Source organism: Manis pentadactyla, chromosome 11 (assembly GCF_030020395.1).
Source record: "Manis pentadactyla isolate mManPen7 chromosome 11, mManPen7.hap1, whole genome shotgun sequence".
NCBI classification, from domain to species: Eukaryota; Metazoa; Chordata; class Mammalia; order Pholidota; family Manidae; genus Manis; species Manis pentadactyla.
This window is the reverse complement of record NC_080029.1, coordinates 79633186-79647767: the sequence shown is the minus strand read 5'-3', so window position 1 is coordinate 79647767 and position 14582 is coordinate 79633186. Positions and strand designations below refer to the sequence as shown.

General features: G+C 52.5%; 2 protein-coding genes across 16 annotated transcripts; one reads left to right on the top strand and one right to left on the bottom strand.

Moving 5' to 3' along the window:
* Positions 1-1048: 1048 nt before the first annotated feature.
* Positions 1049-9681, bottom strand: NDRG2 (NDRG family member 2). Of its 13 annotated transcripts, none has more exons than XM_036880561.2 (18): positions 9561-9681; positions 8030-8138; positions 7881-7940; positions 7123-7203; positions 6720-6761; positions 6237-6342; positions 5891-6011; positions 5662-5724; positions 4665-4725; positions 4364-4450; positions 4122-4178; positions 3826-3929; positions 3392-3436; positions 3049-3100; positions 2747-2794; positions 2481-2516; positions 2285-2336; positions 1049-2053 (listed from the first exon to the last, which is right to left on the bottom strand). In XM_036880561.2, exons 4-18 carry the CDS (start codon positions 7195-7197, stop codon positions 1887-1889), a joined length of 1116 nt encoding a protein of 371 aa, XP_036736456.1. In that variant the 5' UTR covers positions 7198-7203; positions 7881-7940; positions 8030-8138; positions 9561-9681; the 3' UTR covers positions 1049-1886. The 13 variants fall into 13 exon arrangements, with proteins under 13 accessions (XP_036736456.1, XP_036736455.1, XP_036736454.1 ...); XM_036880560.2 differs by having other exon boundaries at positions 9494-9626; XM_036880559.2 differs by lacking the exon at positions 9561-9681 and adding an exon at positions 8907-8996.
* On the top strand, positions 6827-14563 carry TPPP2 (tubulin polymerization promoting protein family member 2). Of its 3 annotated transcripts, XM_036880572.2 has the most exons (5): positions 12492-12647; positions 12759-12828; positions 12945-13129; positions 13370-13523; positions 14271-14563. In XM_036880572.2, exons 3-5 carry the CDS (start codon positions 12957-12959, stop codon positions 14457-14459), a joined length of 516 nt encoding a protein of 171 aa, XP_036736467.2. In that variant the 5' UTR covers positions 12492-12647; positions 12759-12828; positions 12945-12956; the 3' UTR covers positions 14460-14563. The 3 variants fall into 3 exon arrangements, with proteins under 3 accessions (XP_036736468.2, XP_057344604.1, XP_036736467.2); XM_036880573.2 differs by lacking the exons at positions 12492-12647; positions 12759-12828 and adding an exon at positions 6827-6940; XM_057488621.1 differs by lacking the exon at positions 12759-12828 and having other exon boundaries at positions 12491-12647.
* Positions 14564-14582: the final 19 nt, after the last annotated feature.

Genomic DNA, 14582 nt, shown 5'->3' with positions numbered 1-14582 from the left:
GGCTGTTTCTTTTCATGGTGGGCAATGTGAGCTCTCTCTGCTGCCTGTCCTTTGGGGGTCACCCACTACCCTCACCATCAATGGCTAGCTCTAAGCCCTCTAGCCACTTACTACTCCCACCCCCTTCTGATCCTAGCCTGCTGCATTTAAAATAGACGTGGTCCTATGTGAGTGATGAAATGCTCAAGAGTCAAGAACATATTCCATGCCCCACTTCCACGTCAGTGTGTCAGCACTAGACGTCAGCTGCCTTCATCCTCAGCTCACTTTCACTGAGGGAAGTGTGTTAGAGCCTGTGGAGTTTCTATGAAGCAGTCTAACAAATGACCCTGATACTCCATCCACAGTACTCTTGCCAATAACACTATGAAGTGCCTTTTCATTTTTACTTCTTGTGCCCTAACAATCAGTCACAAAACATCTGAAGTCTTGATGAGTATTGTTCCTACCTGTTGAAAAGCTTTTCAGAGAACCACAAACTCAGCCTAATTAACTCCCCAAATTCTTGGATTGATGAGGGAGAATTCCTGAGAGGAAGTCCTTTTTGTTGCGACTCTCCTGGAGGAGTCTTCAGATTGAGATCAACTCTGAGCAGCCCAACCCTTCTGGTAATGCATGAAGCCTGGTCTACTGAAGATCTCAATGAACCCTCTGAAATGGAATATAAGTGATACCTAGGGAGGATCCTGCAAGCAGGTGGGTCACAGATGTTGCTGGGCACTTCATTCAGCTCTCTACTTCCTTAATGTCATGATGTTGGTGATATCTCTGAAATCCTATGACATTTCTCAGTGATCCGTAACTAATGATGAAGTCTCCTAAGATCTAAGTAGCTCCTCTCGCCCAAAACCTGAAAATGCTCTCAATATCAAGGACAACATCCCGCTTATTGGAACAGGGGCCGGTGACATGCAGTCACATTGTGTGAAGTGCCTATGCTATATAAGCCCTCTCCCGTGGGTTAGGTCACTTTGAAGAGACACTGTGAGAGTCAGGCAAGGGAGAGGTAGGCAAGGGGCACAAGGCAGCATATCCGGACAAAGAAGAGTAGTGGTGCTGATTCCTCTACAGTTTATTGTTACAGCAGAATTTGTGGGAGACAGGAGGGCACTCTCCACATACATGTAAGGCACTGTGGTCAGAGCCCCCAGGGTAGCCCTTCCCACCCCTATGCCACACCCCAAGCAACCCTGCCCCAGCTTAGCTCCCTCCCACCACCCACTCTAGACACACAGCGTCTAGATAGCTACCAAAGTTAGTGCAGCCAATGGCCCCAGGCCCCTCCTACTGGCCGAGCTCCAGTCCTTCCTTGTACTTGTTCATTGCACACCACCTCCCATTCCAACTTCCATCTCACACACTGGATGTTTCTGTCACATCCGGAGGACCACTAACCCCCGAGCAAGCCTCCCCTGACACACATTCACTTATGCCCACATCCTTCAGGGATCTGAAGGGTTAATGGGAAGCCAAATCAGCTTTGGTGAACAGAGCCCCAGCCCCCAGCCCCCTACCCTTGCAATAGGATAAGTAGGGAGAGTATGGCAGAGGCACCATGGACAAGTACAACAACCTCTTTTCCCTTCTCTACAGACACCTAGATTAGGGAGAGGGGGTACATGCCCTCTCCACTTGACACCACAATACGGGAGAGGGATAATTTAGGGGTCTGGGTCCCTAAGAGATATTAGGACATCTCTCCCAGGAGCTGAGGGGAATCACAGGTTAGAGGTCAAGATTAGGGTAGCAATCAAAGATCAAGGTTGTCTCCCCACATGATCTGCCCATCTTCCCTTGCTCACTCTGGCCCAGTGCCCTATGCACCTCCCAAGTTAATGCTGGGGGAGGTGAGGGCTGGGCTCTTCACCCAGGGTAACAAGGTTCACTCAACAGGAGACCTCCATGGTGTGCCCCGGTGGCCCTGAAGGGAGAGTCCCAGACTCGCTGCTCTGGGACAAGGTGCGAGCACGGGACCGGTTGCCATCAATGGACGCAGCACTGGTCAAGGAGGCTGTGCGAGACCGGGACAGACGAGTCATGCAGGACGAGGCCACTGTGGAGACAGAGGATGGGCAACAGTCAGAGAGGAGGTGGGAAAAGAGGCTGGCAACTCAAGTTGGATGCTTGGGTAAAGACGAGAGAGCTGAGGGTCAATGGGCTTGATTTGGAAGATGCTGGTAAATCCAGGAATTAGCTTAACATCGTTCCTCCCGCTCAGGACCCATCCTTCCCCTCTGTGCAGCAATTCCTTGTCCTTATGATGTCCTCTGACCCCCATACTCACTGTAGCCCATGCCTTGCAGGAAGTACTTGAAGGCCTCAGTCAGCTTGCCTGGCTGTGCAAGTGAGATGAAGAGAGGGAGACAGGGTTAGAAGCTGAGCTGGAGTCCAAGGCCATGGCAGGTTGGGAAAGGGGTGTGTGGCAAAGGGTATAGTTCTTTGCCACCAATATCCCACCCCACCGTGGCAGGGCTACTCACCTGAGTCAGCTGGGGCTGACCTCCCGAGTCGGCCATCTGTTCAAGGCAGAGTCATCCAGAAAAAGTGATACACACTTAAGTAAAATGAGCCATGCAGAGAGGCAGGAGGGATCTCTCTTCCGGAGCTTCCCCACCCTACTTCCCTTAGGGTTCTTCCCCACTGCTCCAAGGCAGGACCCTGGAGGCCTAGAAGCTGAACTGGAGAGGATATATGGCTCTGGATAGGGGGCCAGGAGTCAAGCTAGGCATGGAGTGGAGTTACTGACCTTGAGGAAAGAAGTCTGGGTGGGGTCCAGTTTTGAGTTACATTCCACCTGGAGTTAGGAGGAAGCTGAATGAATGAGGTCACACTTCCTGCGGCCCTTCCCATCCAAGGGACTCAGAGACCCAGACCCCAGTTCCCTTCCTGTCAGCCGTCTACCCATTTCCTTCCTCCTGGGAACCAACGTCTTATGCCCAAAGTTGCTCTCCCTGTCCCAAACAGAGCCTGCCTCTGGGCAAGATGCCCCTCTGACCACCACCCTAGAACTCCAACCCTCCCTTGCCCACCCCCAAATTCCCAACTGACCACCGCATCTTCATGGGGTGCTTGGTCTCCTACCACCAGCATCACGGGGCACCTAGAAGCAGTATCGGGGAGCACATTGTGAGCCCCCAGTATGCCTTCACCTGCCTTCTCACAGAAGGGCAGCTAGAAAATGTCTGGTTCCAAAGAGGAAACCGCCTTCTGAACCCCACTGTTGCTATGAAGAGGGTTCAAAGGGGGAAGATCTAGAGGGCGGCGATTTACCACTTAGGAAAAGGTGGAAGGGACAAGAAAATTCCCTGGCAAAAGACTCTCCTTTTAAAGGATGTAAGCACATAGGAAGGCTGCAGGGAGAGAGGCAAAGCTTTGTCTCTTAACATCTTACCTGAGGGTGACGGCACCTCCCCGTTCAAGATTCAGGTCCCGGCGGCTAGAGAGGGATTAAGAGAAGAGTAGTAATTGTAGGCAGGCAGAGATATCCATCCAGAAACTATCTCCCCCACAAGGAAGCTATCTTCCTCCCCAAAATTACAGCTAAATTCTGGTGATTGGAAGTGGAAACAAGGGGAAGGTGGCAGCAGGCCTCAAGCACAGTCCTTGGGGTCACTTGTGCCCCAGGTCCCTGGTCAGAGGACAGTGAGTGGGGAAGCAGGGTACAAGGACAGGAGATTATCTTACTTCTGGGGATCCAAGAATTGGAGGGAAGTAAGCAGAAGAAAGGGGGACGGCTCCTCACAAGTCTTCCCACCAAGTCTGTCCCACAGTGGCCCCAGATGCACATCAAATCCTGCCCTCCATGTGCGTTTACACACCACTCACTTGTTGTAGCTGTTCCAGTACAGCTCAATGTTCTCCAGGTTGGGTGCGTGTGTAATGATATTTCTGTACTTTTGTATCAACTCAGAATTTCCAGATAGCTCCTCCTGAAGGAACGAAGAGGGAGAAAAATAAGGTTTGGGAAGAGAAGTCCACAGTTACAGGATGAGAAGGAAGCCTTCTTCCCTCTGCAGATCCTGTCCCGCCTAAGGAAGTCACCCCAAGCATTCCAGTCCCTTCTAGTTCCCTCCACTCCCTCCTAGTTCCCTCCACTCCCTCCATCTTCTACAGCCACTTACCTGGCTGAAAAGATGTCCAAGAATCATTTCCGGAATGGAAGAGGTGAGGCCTGTTAGCTGAGGAAAGGGCAGGTGAGAAAGTCAGGACATTTTGGGGAGACACGACAAAGGGACACAGCTTCTTTCCTGCTCCATCCCCCTCCCTGAAGTTCCCAGGCCAATCAGTTGTGTCAGTAGGGCCTAACTAGACCCACATGAGGGGGAACACCACCCTAGATCTCAGCACACAAGCCCCTCCAAACCTTGTGGGCTGCCCAATCCATCCAACCTTTGGCATTGGGATCAATGTTGATGAGGACAAGACCCTCAACTGTATCTGGATGGATAAGCTGGGGGCAGCAGAAGGAAGGACAATCAGAGGCCAGGCATGGCCTTATCCCCTCCCCACTGAGCACCACCCACTCTTAGGCTCCATGGGGTCAGCCTGCCCACCCTTGTACACACACCCTCTGCCCAAATACACACTAGCAAACAACCCTCTCCTAATCAGTCTGCCATGGGCCTTTCCTGCCTTTCCTCATCTGGGTATTTTTTATTTCTTACAGCATATCGTGATAAGATGTAGGCTCCTGCTCCAACACCAACTCCAATTACTGTGGAGAAGCTGTGGAAAGGAAATACATGTCTAATGGGCTCTGGCATCCGACACTTTGGCTCTCCAAACTCCTCACCCTCCCTCCCAAGCCCACAGGCACAAAGGATGTAAAAGGACCTTCCTTTCTGGGTTGCTGAAAAGGAAGGTGCCAAGGAAATAAAAATGGTAGGCAGCATGGGTCCCTGAAGCCTATACCTATATACCCAGCTCTCTCAGAAAGTTAGTGTCTTGAAAAGAAACACCCATCCACCAACCAACCAGCTCTATGTCCACTCTCAATTCTCAGGAGCTAGTTCAACTTGTTCTGTTTTAGTGCCTGCTTCCTGGTTCCTGTTTCCTGGTGAGGAACTGGGAGGAAGGGAACTTGAAGCAAGATGTAGAAAAAGACACAACTTCTGCAAACAACAGGGAGAATGGGGGACTCAGAGCCAATGAGGTGAAGAGCTGCCCAGAGCTGCCCAGGCCTGGTGCCCAGGGAAAGCCCAGTGGAGGAGAGAGCCCCAGAGCCATCAGCGCTCCACATGCATGAGCAGGAGGCCTCGTCTGGCTTTCTTGCCCTCTCCCATCTCCCTCACACTCAGGGCTCCCAGTGGGCCAGGTGTGTGTGTGGAGGAGGGGGAGTGGGAGGAAAAGGGACAGGTCTGTCTGGCTTCTCAAGGATTATGTCACCCTCTCTTCCTCTCCAGCTTCCTCGGGGCCCCGCCTCAGCCTGAGTCAGGGACATCAGAGAGCCCCTTCCCCTTCCTTTCCTCCATCTATTATGCTACTCTGCTGACTCAGGTCAGTTTTCCAAAGCCAGCCCCTTTTCCTTTCAACAATAAGGTACAATCATGGAGGAAGGATCTCTCAACACCAGAGATCTAAACTCGCCCAGGAACCTTGGTAGACACAGGCTTTCTAAGAGCCACCTTCTGCTCTGGTCTTGGGAGTCCCCAGGACTCTCACTTTAAGTACTGCAGGATGCAAGGAATCATGTCTGCAAGCTGGTCCAGAGATGGGTACTGATACCTGCAGAGGAGTACCCCGGTAAGGAAAAAGCCTGCACCCACTGTCCCACCTCGGGTCTCCCAGCATCCCCACTGCTCCCCCTCACTCCCCTGCTCCAATCTCCCACCACCACCGCCGCCTGCCCTGTGCCTCACAGTCTGGTGAGGGGAAGGGAGCTAATTCTCACCCCAAAGGGAACACTGGAGCCCCCTCTTCCATTCCAGGGGCATCCACATGAACCCGCACGAAGTTCTGAATGATTTCCTGCATATCCCCGAATTGAAACAGTGGCTGGAAGCAAGACTTATCTAAAGAGAACCCCCACCGCCCAAACAGCAGAATCAGACAGAATGTCCCCAAGTCAGAACTCACCCTCTTTCTTTCATTCCACAGTCAGAGAAGAGAATTCTCCCCTCCCACCACACGGCTCCCTTCCTGCCCATGCTGATCCTTCCGGACACTGGGGTCTTACCCTCCCTCCCCTGCCCAGCCTCTTCCCAGAACAGAGCACAAGGGGAAGGGAAGGTCCTTACAGTTGAGGCCCACATCATGGTAGGTGAGAATCGCTGGGCGTTTGGGTTTCGGGGTGCCATAGACAGTGAAAGTGACAGAGCCATAAGGTGTCTCCACAGAGTGAGTCTGTAGGAAAACAAGTCACCATCAGGTGGGAGTTAGGCTGAGTAGAAAAAAGGCCAGAGAAGGACTCCACAGAAGCTGGGGAGGGGAGGTGGGAGCAGGGCAAAGAGAGGAGAAGGGAACAAGAAAAATGGGATCAGCAAGAATGTCATATAGGTAAATAAGACAGTGAAAGATGATTTGGAAAAGAATAATGGGGATTGGAGAGCACCAAGAAGTCTAAGGACAGAGGGGAAGGAGGGAAGGGGACAGATGGAAAGGGAGAGGCCTGGAATAGGAAGGAAGGGGGTAGAGAGCTGAGAAGAGCCAGGCGGTGGCCCTCCCCTTACTGGGGACAAGGACAGCCCCTCCTCCCACCCTGGGAGCACCCAAGCTGTTACCTGTCCCCGGTCCAGGAGGATTCGGGCAGCTAACTCAGCCTCCTGGAGAGGGGGACACACACACACACACACACACACACACACACACACACACACACAAATACACACAACCACGTAGAGTCACAGATGGAGAGACAGGCACGGATAAAGAGAGGCAGGTGAAGACACCAACAGAGACCCAAGACAAAGAGATGACAAAAAGAGACATGAAGAGGATGAAGGTTAGTTTAATGACAGGACAAAGGCCTGGACTCCCAATTATGTAACGGGGGAAAGAAACGGGTACAGGTGGAGAAAGCAGGGGTGTGGGTTAGAATGAGATCACGGATTTGGGGAGGCATGAGGCAAGGGAATGCTTGGAGATCTGGGATTTGGGGCTGGAAGTCAGAGGGTCTCTAATAACCTTGGCCACCTGGGGTGTCTGCCCTGGCAACAGCGGCTTCTCCTCAGTGATCTGTACCTCCTGCAGCTCCGCCATGGTGGCCTGGCAGGGTGAGGAAATACGAAGACTGGAGAGGTTGCCTCCACACCCCACATCTCAAATACCTGGATTCCTTTCTCAGCACAAGACTAAGTGGGGTGCTGACGACTACTCCAGAACCTAGAGAGAGCCTTTCCTGCCCCCAGATCCATGATCAGGCCGCTGGGGAGGGAGGCTGTCAAAGAGGAATCAGGACACCACTTCTCTATGGACTAGCCACCCCCACTGCTGCCCTCAGACCCCGCACCTCCAGACACCCCTCCCCTATCCTGGATGGAGATACTAGGGTGGGGGCAGCAGTGCAGTAACAGTTTCCCAGACTATATTTAGGGGCCATCCACACTCCCAGTTAGGTAGGAGGAAGCTCATGGCCCAGTGACTGGGTACTCCAAAGACACTAAGAGACAGGGTGGTAAGAATTCCTAATTGGCTGTGACTTTCAACTAAAGCCCCAAGGTCAGAGGTGAAAGGGAAAGGGGCTACAAATGACCCTAGTAACATGATAATGGGCAGGGGGCCTCTGCGACTGATTGACCCAATGCATCCCTTTCTCCCAAAACGCTCCCTCGCAACTATGAATAAATTAGCATACATTCAACATTTTGGAGGCGTGGGAGGAGCAGAGCACTAGGGCAGACCTGCACGGTAAGAGCCTGCAGCCTGGGGGTGGAGTCACTTACTGGGTTCCTATTGGCTGACGCAGAGGGGGTCAGGGTTCTCCTTCTTGCTGGCTCTGGGGTCTGAGAAAACAAGGCAATGAGGTGAACGACATGGAAGACAGATCCTGGGTCTTTTAGGGACAGAAAGTCTCGGCCAAGACCTAGAATACTTGGGTCACAACACTCCGCAGGTCACCAACCCTCCCTAATCTGTACCCCGGAGTCCAACGAACATGTCTTCTCTAGGCTTCAACCAGAATCAATACATGTTGGAGGGGCCTACGGGGCAACACGGGGAGCAGGTTATCAGTCCAGGCTTGGGGGAGGGGAGAAGGCAGTGCTGTTGCGGAGGAAAGAGCAGCAAGTGTCCAGAACCTCTGGATTCCAGTTCCGGCTCTGCCGTTGCGGTGTGACCTTGGCTCAGTCAGTGACTACTCTTGGCCTCAATTTCCTATTTGCAAACTAGAAGTGGGGACTAAGGGATCCCCAAGATTTTTGACAGCTCTCGAGTAAGATGAGGGTAGTTCACTGAGATTGTTTCCCTCCAACATTTAAAAACAATTTGAAAAGTCTCCTGCCTTCGCTTCTCTCCTCCATCCAGTCCTGGTGTGGGTCCCGCTAGTGAAGAAAGGGATTGGGAGGGGTGCGAGTGGACTGGGAGGGGGCGGTCCCACAATCTCCTCCCAGCCTCCCCCCGCCCGCCCACGTCCCGCCAGGGCTGAGCGCCAGCTGGGAAAGGATGGTAGGACGGATGGGACTGGCCGGGCCCAGCACCCGAGACGTGTCCCTACGAGTCCCTACTCTGCCCCGCCGCGTGGGGACAGACGCCGTCGCGCGGTCTAGGGTGCCCTGGACACAACCTCGCACACGCCCCAAACACGCCCTGCTGCTCGCGGAGCCTCCGCCTTTGTGCGCAGCAGCCCGGCGCTCCCTGCTCGCGTGCCCCGTCCCGCGAGCGGCCAGCCCCGGAGGAGTGTGATCAAACCGCCCACCCGCCCGGCCGGCGCCATTCCGGCTCTGCGGCCCCTCGCCTGCCCCTCCCCCTACCTGCTGCCGCCACGGCCGCTTCCACCTTCACTTGCCTTTGACTCTCCGGCCCGCCCGGCTCTGGCTCCCCGCAGACCCGCCCCTGGCCCGCCCACCGACAGACAGCTCCCTGCAGATCCGCCCCAGACCCCCAGTAAACACGCCCCCTCTCTTCCCCACCCAGGCTGTCTGCAGCTCAGGGAGGGGCTGTGCTGGGGACAGGGCGGGACAGGACTCAGGGAAAGCAAACTGCCGGGAGCGTCCAGGCTGCGCTCACTCTCCCCACAGCACCCGCCTCCCCCCGAACGGGTCTGTTATGGGGTGTGTGTGAGGATCCCTTAGTCCTGCTGGGGATCCCCACGCCGGCCCTCAACATCGCCCCCACCCGTGACCTGGATCTACCTCTTTCTCTGTGACTCCTTCCTTCGACCCCAGACTCACTAGTGCGGAGGGCAGGCGGGAGAGGGACCCAGGTTGCTGACACCCCACGATTTTGACTCAGCCCGTCCGGAAACAGAGAGCTAGGTTAAGGAAGGTGGAGAACGGCGGGGATCTTGGCTGAGGAAGCAAGGGTCTCGCCCGAGGGGAGGGGCAGGGTGAACCCGCACCGGCTAGGGTGGGGAGAGGGTCGAGGACGCAGGAGTTACAGCTGTGGAGCGCCCAGGGTCCTGGTACCTCCTCTCTGCTGCGTCCCGAAGCCTGCTCTCCGGCTGCTCCGTGAGAAGTTGGAAAACAAGGCGGGGGCTAAGGGGGGGGCGGGGAATGCAGGGGGCCGCTATAAATAGAGGGAGATCGCAGGAGCGGGGGAGGGAGGATGGCCAACGGGGACTCCTGGGTCAAGGCCCCAAGGGTGGGGGCGAAGGAGGGGCCAAGGACCCCCAGGGGCTCTGACTCTTGGGTAAACAGGCGCGAGGGCGGAGTTAACTCCGCGGGGGTGGAGTGGGGGCTCGGGGAGGACGCTGTGTCCCGGGCTGGAAACCAAGAGACCCTGTGGCTTCGGCGCTAACCCCTCCTAGTTGGGACCAAAGAAGGAGAGTGAGACCAGTTCGGCCCAGCTGAATTGCAGTGCCCAGGTTATGTTTTTTCCGGGACTGCTGCGCCTCTCTCAGGGCCTGAGAGGGTTTGAATGTCCTAGATTCCTCACTCGCCCAGGCCTTCCAGCACCTTATGCACCCTCCATGTGCCCCTAAGAGGAAGGCCACCAGGAACAGGATAGTTATGTGGCTAAGGGGATTCGAAGTTGGTTTAAGCAAAAGGAAACCAGACTGAATTTCTCCCCACCTGCACCCCTTCAGCTCTACTCCCACCAGGGTCCCCACCCCATCCTCCTTCAGCTTGGTTCCTGAGTTGCCATTTCGCGGGGGCTGGGCACCAAGCCAGTTGGAAACAATGGCCAGTGGAACTGGAGCTGCCAACCCCACAACACCAGCACAGACTGCCCCCCCAAGACCCCCAAATTGCCCTCCCTCCTGCCTGGGAACCACCCACCACCACCACCCTCAACACCCACAATCCCCTCCCATCCAAGGAACATCAATGCGCCTTTCATCCCAACTTGGCAGGGTTTTTTGGAAAAAAGAAGGGGCCAAGGGGGGAGGAGGTGACCAGAGTAGGAGAACTGGTCAGGATCAAACCTAGCTTTCAATAACCCCAAATCTAAAGGGCCGCTTTACATCCCCCAATTTGGAGCATCCACATTTTCCTCTATTTCCTCCCCCCACTCCTCTCATAATTATTTTCCCAGAAACTGGCATAGAAGCTGGGCACTCTGGCCCCTCCTCTAGCCCTCTTTCCCTTTCCCCTCTGGGTGCCAGTTTAACACACTCCTGGGCAAGGAAATGCCTGCTGGGATTAGGATCTTCAATAAAGATGCCTAGGACAGGAGAGCGATCTCAGCAACGCTGCTGGAGCTGAGGGAGAAATAATGCCTGGAGTGAGTGCTTTTGCCCACAGTCTTCTCTCATGTGTCTAAAGTAGTCTTACTTGGAGTGGGGGAGGGAAGGACCTGGAGGTTCCAGTATCTATATTCGTCTCTGGGTCAGGATGACTCAGGGAGAACCTGATAAGGGGCCTGTGCAGGGGCGTGGGGCAGGCAGGAGATGGGAAATTTCCACTTGGCTATCTTTGCTTCCTAGGCCTAGGGGTCTCAGCCTGCCACAGGCAGAAATGAGGCTGCTTCTGCCCTAAGATGGGATTCCTCTCTGTCAAAGCAGGTCCCAGTCCAGCCCAAATATAAGTGACCCAACAAGGATCTTGGGTCAGAAGCAGCTTCAAATTATACCTTCAACTAAGAGACAGCTTAAAATACTTACGTGCAAGCCGCTGTAGAGATGGAATTCAAAGCAGTGTGATGTCTAGGCATCCCCTCTAGAAGCTTATGATCAAGTAGTTTGAGAGAAAGTATAAGGATTAAAAAAGTTAAGAAAAGTTATGTGTATATAGATTAATTGTTTAGATAATAAGTCCTATGGCAATAGTTCCTGATACTTCCCAAGTAGAAGACAAGAGCATTCCATCCTACATGACAGTTTTAGTATCCATTGATGGAGACAAACCATGAATTCAGCTGTACTTTCAAATAAGTTTGTATAGTATTCTGATCATCACAACATATATATATATATACATGTGCAAAGAGTATTTTTATTCAGTTGACAGTCTTCTGTGTCCACATAGATTTCAGGACTTGGCAATAATTCAGGAAACCTCACACCAGGAGGCTGCAGCCTGGGGTAGAATCATTATCTTGGTATAATTCAGAGAAGGAAAAGGGTTGTGTTTCTAGTATGAACCACCAAATGAAGAGTGCAGTCATAGAGTATTTGAATGGGAGAGTGGCATTCTCTTCAAGAAGAGAGCATGAGGGAAAGTTGGGGGAAAGAAATAGACAAGTTACTTCAAAGAATTGAACAGTAGCTACTGCATACAAGGTATATTATTATCCCATTGGGGGATAATTCCCATATATTATTGCCCAATCCTATAAAGTAAGTATTGTGTCCTCACTGTACAGATGAGGAAACTGAAGCTCATAGATGTTTGGTGATTTTCCCAAAGCCAACCAGCTAGTAAAAATGACACTATCTAGGACACAAGTGCCTACCCAGATCCATTCTACTCCAAGGCTATGCTCTTTCCACTACAAGGTAGCTTCTCAAGCAATATAATGATCAAGGTAGCCTGTCAAGCATACTGTGCCCCAGATGAACAATAAGGTTGATGAGAGGTGGATGGTGTTTGGTAAAGTAGGTTGGGGCCAAGTGTGAAGGTCTTTGAATGACAGGCAAAAATGTTTGGAACAGAAGACTCATAGAGTGTTCTTGAGCAGAAGGAATGGATAAAAATTAATTTTGTGAACATTAATCTGGTGGGTGGGGTAATAGAGATGGATTATGGGGTGGGTAGGGGTAAAGCATTTGACATGGGAAAGATGCCATTTAAAAGCCAGGGTGATCAAGTAGATATGAGATGACAAGGACTTGAATAAGTATGGGAGTTTTAAGAATGGAAGAAAGGAGTGGATTTGTAAGACAAGGGGGGAAAAATGTAGGAATAGCAAATAGGGCTGATTAGATGGGAAGGGGAGGGAAGTCACCAATCTAGTTTCTCTATTTTAGGATCCCAGAAGTTTTTGCTATGGGTTAGAGTGGAAGGCAATTTAAGTAGGACCCAGAGGACTGGGTGAAGCTGGACTGGAATGATGAGGGGAGTTTGATCATCTGGAGAGATCAGGTTGACAATTTGCTCGATGCAGCATGCAAGGTAGGGAAACCAAAGGATCCCTCTCCCAAAGATTAGGACTATTGCTGGGGCTGGAAGTGATGTCACATAAACACTGCTGAGGTCATAGAAGCCTCCCTACCTTCACCTCAGGCTTCCCAGCCAGTTGACTCCCACATAGCTGCACACTTATCTAAAGAGGACACCATTCAGATGCTCTAAGGTACACAGAAGTGGTGGGGAAGTGGGTGGTGGTGGTGATTGTTCAGTCTGTAGGGTCCACACTAGTATCCCGAGTGCTGGGACCCCCACGGCTTCCCCACTACTGTCCTTCCCCAGCTCCAGTAGACCATGGCATCAGAAGCAGAGAAAACATTCCAGCGGTTTGCTGTCTTCGGAGAATCATCTAGCAGGGGCAATGAAATGAACAACAAGAACTTCTCCAAACTGTGCAAAGACTGTGGCATCATGGATGGCAAGAAGGTCACCTCCACTGATGTGGACATTGTATTCAGCAAAGTCAAGTAAGGGACCAAAGATGGGAGTGGGGTTGGTGACTAGAACAAACAGGGTAGTGAAACATGAAAGGATTCACGTGGTGGAACATTTCTGTTGGGTCTACTGAGCATCTCCTGGGGCTGTGCTATTCACTGTCCTCAAGACACTCAGTATCAAGAGGCCAAGTATGAGTCAGGGGAGCATTGGACCTTGAAAGGTGAGCAGTTCATTTTCCAGAGTTCCTGGATTTCTGTCTGACTTACCAGGATCAAGAATGCCCGAACCATCACATTCCAGCAGTTTCAAGAGGCAATGAAGGAACTGGGCCAGAAGCTGTTCAAGGGGAAGAACCCAGAAGAAGCCCTGGAGAGCATCTATAAACTCATGGAGGGCAAGGATCCAGCTACCTCTGGTGTTACTGTGAGTGACACTCTGTATCCCTGACCCCTGAGCCTACTTCCCAAGTCGCTGCTGCTCTCATCTCCCCTCCCCCTTCCACCATCCCTAACCCCTGCCAGCAGTGATACTGGTGGTGTTGGAAGGGACTTTAGAGGTCATCTAGTTATTTCAAAGGTGAGGAAACTGTGGCCTAGAGAGAAGTAACTTGCCCATTGTCCATAGCTATTTCAAGGCTAAAATTCATACTCATTTCCAAGTGTCCAGTCCAGTATCTGAGCAAACACCTAAGGCCTGGTGGCTTCTGGGGCACACTGGATGTAAAGAACTTGGTACCTGATCTCCACTCTTCTTTATTATGTAAGGGCCATCTCTGACCTCCAGCTCTCACCACCCTCTGCTCCCTGTTCGTCCCCTCTCTACTTAAAGCGCTTTCTACTCCAGGTCTCAAGTAGGGCTTTCTCAGTAAGACCCAGTCTATTGGGTCTTGGGTTGAAGTCCTCTGGCTACAACCTGGTCAAAACAACTCTTCTGGAAGCAGAAAAAATCTATACCCCTCACCCCCATTCATTCCCATACACCAGATTCCTCCTCCCTCATGGGTGGACAGCTCTTGCCTTAGCTCCTACCCGCAGCTGCCTCTGGGCCTTAAGAAAGCACCAGACCCAAGGTAGAGCTGGAGCTCTGTGCACTGGCAGAATCAAAGGTCATGTTTAGAGAAGGATGTGACAGTGGAGGAAAGGGATCAGACAATTTTCTTCTGGCTTGCAGAAAACAAGCACAGTGGGCGGGGTGAGCAGACTGACAGACACCAGCCAGTACACTGGTACCCATAAGGAGCGCTTCGATGAGAGTGGCAAGGGAAAAGGCATCACGGGCCGGAAAGACATGACTGATGGCTCAGGCTATGTGAGTGGCTACAAAGGCGCTGGCACCTACGATAAGAAGAGTGGCAACTAGGGAGGAGCCTCATCTTAGCCCGCCATCCTGTGACCCTGCACCTTTCACACCAGGGAGCTTGGGAAACAATAAATGTCTCTGTGTGCTGCAGTTGACAAGCTCTGTCTTCCACCAGGGTGAGGG

What these genes read in the sequence shown, in the direction of transcription:
- NDRG2 (XM_036880561.2), bottom strand. Translation starts at nt 7,197, where the DNA reads ATGGCGGAGCTGCAGGAGGTACAGATCACTGAGGAGAAGCCGCTGTTG. An exon ending in TTGGACATCTTTTCAGCCAG is followed by an intron (nt 3,930 to 4,121) that starts GTAAGTGGCTGT and finishes TCGTTCCTTCAG; the next exon opens with GAGGAGCTATCTGGAAATTC. An exon ending in CACCCCATGAAGATGCGGTG is followed by an intron (nt 2,795 to 3,048) that starts GTCAGTTGGGAA and finishes TCCTAACTCCAG; the next exon opens with GTGGAATGTAACTCAAAACT.
- TPPP2 (XM_036880573.2), top strand. Translation starts at nt 12,957, where the DNA reads ATGGCATCAGAAGCAGAGAAAACATTCCAGCGGTTTGCTGTCTTCGGA. An exon ending in ATTGTATTCAGCAAAGTCAA is followed by an intron (nt 13,130 to 13,369) that starts GTAAGGGACCAA and finishes CTGACTTACCAG; the next exon opens with GATCAAGAATGCCCGAACCA. An exon ending in CAGCTACCTCTGGTGTTACT is followed by an intron (nt 13,524 to 14,270) that starts GTGAGTGACACT and finishes TCTGGCTTGCAG; the next exon opens with AAAACAAGCACAGTGGGCGG.